At 37.1% G+C, this 7,732-nt stretch overlaps 1 protein-coding gene across 1 annotated transcript; it reads right to left on the reverse strand.

The window, feature by feature from the left end:
- Nucleotides 1–1,266: 1,266 nt before the first annotated feature.
- On the reverse strand, nt 1,267–2,337 carry LOC136711940 (leucine-rich repeat-containing protein 15-like). The gene has a single exon (XM_066688534.1). It carries the CDS (start codon nt 2,335–2,337, stop codon nt 1,267–1,269), a length of 1,071 nt encoding a protein of 356 aa, XP_066544631.1.
- Between the last annotated feature and the right edge of the window lie 5,395 nt (nt 2,338–7,732).

The raw sequence follows: 7,732 nt of genomic DNA on the forward strand, positions 1-7,732 counted from the left end.
AAATAATAAAACAAACTCACTACCTAAAACATCACATACAGAATGTCTGAAAAGCATTTTGTTGATTTGTGGCTGGCAAAAACACAAATGAAAAAACGGCATTTTACAAAATAACAATAATATTACAAAACAAATGACAAATCTACAAATAAAGTTAACAAACAGATTTTAACATTTACATTTAACAAAAGATAAACTAAACATACAGCAATAAAGATAAATACTTGGAAAATGTAAGCAAAAAGATATAAAAATGAAACACTTCAATGCAAGATCTATCTTTAACCCCATTTTAAAGAAGCCACACAAAACAATGACCAAAAGTAAAATACGTCTGCACATCTTAACCTCCAAATCTTAAATTTGAAAATAATTACAAGCCCACTCAAATACACACAGCACCCCAGCCAAACCTGTCTTTTGACTCAGTTGCCATTGCCACAAGTCTCAAAAATGCTGCGAGAGACTCCTAAAATGAAGATATAATGAAAATGCATGCCTTGCCTTACAAAACTGTCTTTGAGAAAATTAGTTTACCTTCTTTCACAAAAAAACAGTACCACCTATGACAACATACCCCAAACAATGTTCTCCTGTACGCTAGTAATTAATTCCTGCTTTTTCTTCAGGCCTGCTATTGAGACTTTACAATCTCCTCCTATTGTTTTCCTAATCTACTCTCTAGCTTCTATTCCTCTAAACCTTTCGAACTTAATTTTTTCTGAAAAGCAGGTCACCGGAGCTTCATTACCTCTCTTAATTGCTAACGGGAAACCAGCACCTGAGGTAATGTTTTTTTCTTAGCTTTCAAATCCCAGATGACTTGTAATGTATACTTGTTAAGGCATCAGGTCATGTGACCGACACTTTACTTGTTGTTGTAATCACTGGACTATCAATCAAACATAACCAGTGCCATCTAATCCCTGACGGGGTTCTTGTAAATCCATGCATGATGTTCATTTTTGAAACACAAGTCTGGTTTCCTGAATCTGAGAGTTTGAAACACAAAAACATATTCTAAATCAACATTGTCCTGTTGCAAAAAGCATAATTTGCTGATTGAACTTCAATTCTGTTCTGAGTTTGAGGTCCAATAATTGTATTTTAAAACGGCAATAAATAGGATTCCCATTTGGCAATGCTTTTGGTATATTTTCCTTTACTCTAACCATGCCACATTACAGTAAACATTACTGAGAGAACAGTAGAACAGAAAGTATCTGTCGATGGTGTTTCTGGACCAGCCCATGTGACCTGAGACAGCTAGTCCTGGGAGTCGTAGCTCAGATCACTCTCCTCGCTCCAGTGCTTGCCAGTTCGCTTCTTCCTGTTCTTCTCTGCCATGACGATGGCTGCCACCACAGTGATGACCACAGTGAGGGTGATGATCAAAACCGTCACTGTCTCCCCGATGCACAACTGGCTGTCCACCTCCTCCAGCTTGCGGCCTCTGAGCTCTTCTGGTTTCTTGCAGGTCAGGTTGCTGTAGTCATCCAAGGTGAGCCTCTGCACGTTCTGCAGCTTCCTGAAGACCCGCTGGAGGTCACAGTCGCAGTACCACTGGTTGTCGGCCAGCAGGAGGTGGGTCTCGTAGGTGTGGATTCTGATAAAGGTCTTGAAATTGATGTTGGTCAGTAGGTTGTTGGTAAGATTCAGCACGGCCAAGCTGATCAAGGGTGTGAAGACTCCCAAGTTGGTGTCTTTGATCTGGTTCCCATGAAGGTTTAGGATCTCCAGGGCAGCCAACATGGAGAACATTGAATCAGTGAGGCTGGTCAGCTGGTTGTTCTCCAGGTGCAGCTGCCTGAGCTGAGTCAAGTGCTCGAACGCCCTGATCTCAATGAAGCCGATGTGGTTGCCACTCAAGCTGAGCTTCTGCAGGTGGTCCAGGTGCTGGAAGCTCCTGCTGGCCAGGGCAGTGAGCTGGTTCTCTGACAGCAGCAGCTCCCGCAGAGAGGCCAGGCCCCGGGTGAATCCGACGCTAAGAGTCGAGATCTTGTTGCGGCTCAGATCCAGTCTCTGGAGGCTCTCGAGGGAGGAGAAGGCACCGTCTTCAATGGAGCTGATGCTGTTGTCATTCATTAGCAGAAATCTCAATCTCCAGAGGGATGAGAAAGCCCCCAGAGGAACAGTGGTCAGGTTGTTCTTGGATAAATCATAGTGCTCGGTGTCAGGGGGGAGGTCACTCGGAATGTAGACCAAAGCGGCTCTTGAGCAGTTGACAAATTTGATGACTCCCTGGCAGTCACACCCATCATTGGCAGGTGGGCAGGGCACAGAAGTGGAATGCACAGGATAAACAGGGAAAAGCATCCAGATTAAAAAGGCTGGCATTTTCCTTTGTTTGTGGCCCTTTTAAAACAACAAAACAATAAACAATTAATTGCATTTTCTGTTAGATTTTAAAATTATATGCTTTGGATTGATTACTCTCAAGGAATTTAGCAAGCTCAGTCCTCATCTTGTTAGTTATATTATTATACTTCTTAGCAGATGCCGTTATCCATAGTGACTTACGATTGTTACAATATATGAAAGTATTTTTACATACAATTACCCATTTATAGAGCTGGGTTTCTACCAGGCAAAGTATCTTACTCAAGGGTACAACAGCAGTGTCCCCCACCTGGAATTGAACCCAACTCTCTCTGCTCTGAAGTCCAGACCACTACTGGACCTAACACCTACTCCAAACTTCTACCCTGTTTAATACATTTCATTTTACAATTTATAATACCTGCAATCCAAATTTGTAAGAAGGGGGAACAGTTAAGAAGTGAAATTCAGATAAAACTAAAAAAACAGAAGTCACAAGGTTTAGACTAAGGCTGAAAAACATGTTTTGGAGTAAATAAATAATAATCTTGGTCCCAGTTGCTGAAAAAAATTGATGTATTCTATATTTTTTATTATAATATCTCATGGCAATAGGCCATAAAATTAAATAAGTAAGAAGTCACCGAGGCAATTCAAATGCACCACTCCCTTATTCAAGTAATACACATGTTGCATTGAGCATTCATAAGCCAAACACATAACATATTTACTTAGCATTAAGCATGTTTTGAACCTTAGAAGAAAACCCAGTCTTACCTGCCTTTGGGGGAAACACGGTCATGTGAAGTATGCGTCTGTGTCTTTCAACAGAGAGATACGAGGGGTAGAAACAGGTAAGCTGTCTAGGGGATAGAAAGAGGTGTGCTATTATACCTTGGGTACCTGTTGAAATGCGAGAGAATAGGAGAGGATAAATGTGTTAATTATTCACACAGTAGGAGGCAGGGACATTTGCCTGCCACCTGCCCTTGCTATGACACTCACAGCCCCAAGGGGAACTGAATGAGGTAGAAATAAGGATAACTAACCATAACAACGGGTTTTGAGCAGTGTTAGAGTACAGGCTACTGGTTCACATGTACCACAGAGGCACTAAGTAATAGGATAATTACACGTGGTGTTTTGGGATAAATCTCTTCTTGTTACCCTCATATAATTTGATATGATATTGGCATAGTCTGGGTTTGCACATTTCACCTGCATTAATTCAGTACAGCAATTGTGACAATACGATTTAAACTATACTTTGGATACACATATGTAGATCAGATCAAACAGGATTCAATGAAGGAGTTGAAAAAAGAGTTGCAATCTGTCTTAATCTTTAGTAAATAATATAATAACATATTAGCAATCAGAAATCTCCAGTGGATTGCAGGACATCATTTATTTGACTTTTAATCATCTCATTAAAACCCTATACGAAAGCCAGACTGAAGAGATTGTATTACAACATCCACCCACAATCTATGAATTATTACCAGATATATCATATTTAGCAGAATAAAATCAATGCATTGTGGTTTAAAGAAGGAAAACAACAACAGACTTGTTCGGGGTTCTTAGATCAATATACCACAGGGCCACAGAGACGCACTTAATGTATATATCTCACAACATCAACTGTTATTGATCCACTTCTAGATGAAGGCCTTCCGAAGTTGTTTGAACTTATTTCAATGAACAGCATCTCTTTTCCAGGTCATGCCAGCAGAGCTTCTGATTTCATCTTCCCATATTTTATTTAGTCTACTTCTAGGGCTTTTTTAATCTGTTTCTTCTCACACTTTTACACGTAAAATGTAACTGCACTGCCATCTAGTGATAAACCCACTCTCTGTATGGTACCTGCTATATTTTTCCCTGAGCACACAGATTTGTACAAATCACTTAATACATTTCTGCCTGTTCTGTACCTTTTATTTAGAAAATGTCACCTGAATGTTTACAGCCTTCTCCCGATTTTGTTATTTTGTTATACCCCTTATTTGTATGATTTCCTCAATGCAATTAACGCAATACTGAGGAAGCCATTGGTGGATTTGGAAGTTAGTTAACAGTAATGTTAATTGCAGAGCGAGTCTTCATCTTTAGACAAATGCCTACATTTGATATGATATTCTCCATGTTTGTTCACATCATAATACTCTAAGAAAGATCATTAATTGTGCAGAACATTATTTTATAGAATATATATATTTTAAAATCTATATGCATATACATAAATATGTATTAATTATTGCAGCCTTATATACTATATACAGCATACTGTATTAGCTTGTGTGCTTTACATATTGTAAGTCTGTAGATTCCTTCCGGTAGACCAGTGGTTTAGACTTTGTTTAATGAGCAGGAAAACACACTGTGCTCTTTTCGCTGGGTGATGGCAAGTTAAAAATGACATTTTTTAATATGCTTTGGGAGTTTCTTAAAGTCCTGTCCTTTGTTTAAACAGCTGCAAGTGACAAATTGCCTTTTCGGTGACAGTGTCGGCTTTCAAATCAGTGTTCTGCCATGTAAATAATGCAACCTGGTGATACAGATTAGCTGGGGAGAAGTGAGGGTTCATACATGCAGTTATATATATATATATATATATATATATATATATATATATATATATATATATTTTTTTCTAAAGCTGGGAGAAAAATACAAAGCAAAACTGAATATATTAATGGTCTGCACAGCCTATCTGTCTTCCATCTTCCCACATGTGAACCTCAGCCTTGGGATTTGAGTAGGTTGGCTAGGCGTTTGATGGGAACCTGACTCAGAAATGATACTGTGAACGAGATAATAGGAAAGTCCATTTATCACACCTAGAGTCCCATAGTCCCATGGGATCCGAGGGTGTATATTCTGTGACGGCAAGGGTTGTCTGTTGTTTATCTGAACCTTAACCATCCATGTCCACGATGAAGGACTCAAGAAAACACTGTTTGGAGTGTTAAATTAAAAGTCATTCTGAGAGATAGCAGAAGATGTTTAGAACCCTTGCAAGAATATCTACCACAAATTGAAGCAACAAAAAAAACGATCTTGTGCTTTTCTAGCACACCTCCAGATTGTCAGTGCAGATGAATCAATGTGAAATCAGTTTTGTTGACATTTGTTCCTTCGGGTGTGTGTTATTGATGTCATATTTCTTTTTTACCAAGGTTTGTGTTAGTGATTAGTGAAATCATGGAATGAGATGACACATGAATGACTGACCATCGTTTTAATTCTTCAGTCAAACCTTCACAAACTGGACAACCTAAACCTCTCAAACGCTTTTGTAAGTTAGGCACAGTTCTGCCATGATGCAGAGTTAATTAACCATAAAACAATGTAGTAATAATTTCTAACCATAATATCAAGGTTCTGTCCAGAGTACATTAGCAGATTAACAAATTCGCTTTAGTCTACTGAATACAGAAAGGATTGAGATACAGAAAGAACAGAAAGTATGCCTTGAAAGGAAGTTGTTGATTATTTTACATGTTGATATCATAAATAAATGAATGTAAAAACTGACAAGGAAAGACAAACATTAATAATGCTTCTATAAGTAGTTTTTCATAATCTAATGATATGATATAAAGGGCTTATTAACTGCTTATTAACGTATTAAGTGTTACCAAATACTGCTCTTGCCAATCAGTCAAACAAAACCAATCGATACTTTTAAAATGCTCTTGGTGTTTTAATTCATATACCATAAAGCATACACATTTCACAAATACTTAATTTGTTTAACTTTACAATCTAAAATTAAGATCGCTGATCCATCACATCATAAAGTGTCTTTTCAGCTCTCTGTAGCAGATAATCAGATACATAATATCAAAATGAAATAGTGGGACCTTCAAAGGGAATTTAATTCTCTAGTCTATACTATCAGCCTTCAGACTGGTTCTGTCTCTCTTTAAGGAAAATACAGCAGTTTGAACACTTCTTATGAATGTACATATTCTTATAGAATTCCATGCAAGTTCTGTATCATAAAATCAAAGCTTGTGCATGTGCTTTTACATTTGCCATGGCAGTTCATGACTTTTGTCAAGTATAACGCTATTGTATTTATTTAATTAAACTATTAAATTATTCATTCATTTATTTATTTACTTTGTTTCAGATATTTCAAAATGATATCAATGTAGTATCTCAATGAAAACTTCCAATAAAACAAAAAGTTAGCATGTCATCCCAGTTTTCTTAATAGCTTGCAGAGTTTTATGATTAGGAAGAGGAAGATACACACACTCACCCACACACACAATGACAATAAAAAATATTAAAGCATGAAGACACATCTCTTGAGTGATGTTCTCAATTCAATGCCTGCACTACCCAATTCCAGTTTGTTCCAGCAAATTGCCATTAAGATAATGGGAAAGGAATGTTCAAATTCATCATACAAGAGGCATCTTTAAGGTCAGCCATTGTTTTATTAACCATTACTGTCTGCACATTCTTAATTCATGGGCATATTCGGGCTCCGTGCCCTTGCTAAAGTTTATTGAAATGACGAGACAAATAACATTATATCAGCAATAAACAATGACAAACCGCAGTAATAACTTGCATTTTAACATGAAGCATCGGAATAATTGTCATCGTTTTTCTTCACTAGACATTTATGAATGCATATGGATTTTTAAGATACAATTTTGGAATACCCGACATCTATTGTGGAACTATTGTGGAACAAAAAGTGTTGCAGCCGTTCCCCCATGAGATCTGGGAAAATAAAGTAAACCTGCTTATCCAATGTTCATTCTTTAAAAATGTAAATGTCTCTGTGCTTTCCACTGCACTTGACTACAGTTACCCATCTTTCATTATTTATTAAATGCAGGGTTGCATGAATCCACTCTCAGCCTTTTAGCTTTTCCAGTGAACAAGCAAATACAGTTTTATATGATGAATACAGATTAGCATTTATTTCGTTTTTCACATTCAATGACATTGCTGAAGGTGCTTCATCACACTCAACAAATCAAGAAATCTATCATGTGTTTGCCGAAATACAAATTAAGGAATCACGCTAAATGCCTACAAAGAAAATTAATAATTTGTGTATTACCAGAAAAGGGTTTGAGTAATTCCTGCTTTTCACTCAAGTAAAATTGATGATGAAAGCTATAAGACTTACACACTTTCAATTCATTGTACACATGTGGTAGTGGTTTTCAGTTATATACAGATTACTTAAATATATTCAATACATGGACAATAGGTTATGGACCAAGCCACACAATCTGTCTGTATTTGTGCACCTTAATCTGACAGAACTGCAAGTTGTTAGAAAATGCTTAAGCTATGTGATTCAAAACAATGCATTTTAATCAAGATGATCTATATATTTAGAGACACAAATAAATACACTTTGAATATTCTTTTATAC

The sequence above is a fragment of the Amia ocellicauda genome, chromosome 16, assembly GCF_036373705.1.
Source record: "Amia ocellicauda isolate fAmiCal2 chromosome 16, fAmiCal2.hap1, whole genome shotgun sequence".
NCBI classification, from domain to species: domain Eukaryota; kingdom Metazoa; phylum Chordata; class Actinopteri; order Amiiformes; family Amiidae; genus Amia; species Amia ocellicauda.

Bases quoted from the DNA above. Each gene is read 5' to 3' on its own strand.
- LOC136711940 (XM_066688534.1), bottom strand. From the start codon at position 2,337: ATGCCAGCCTTTTTAATCTGGATGCTTTTCCCTGTTTATCCTGTGCAT.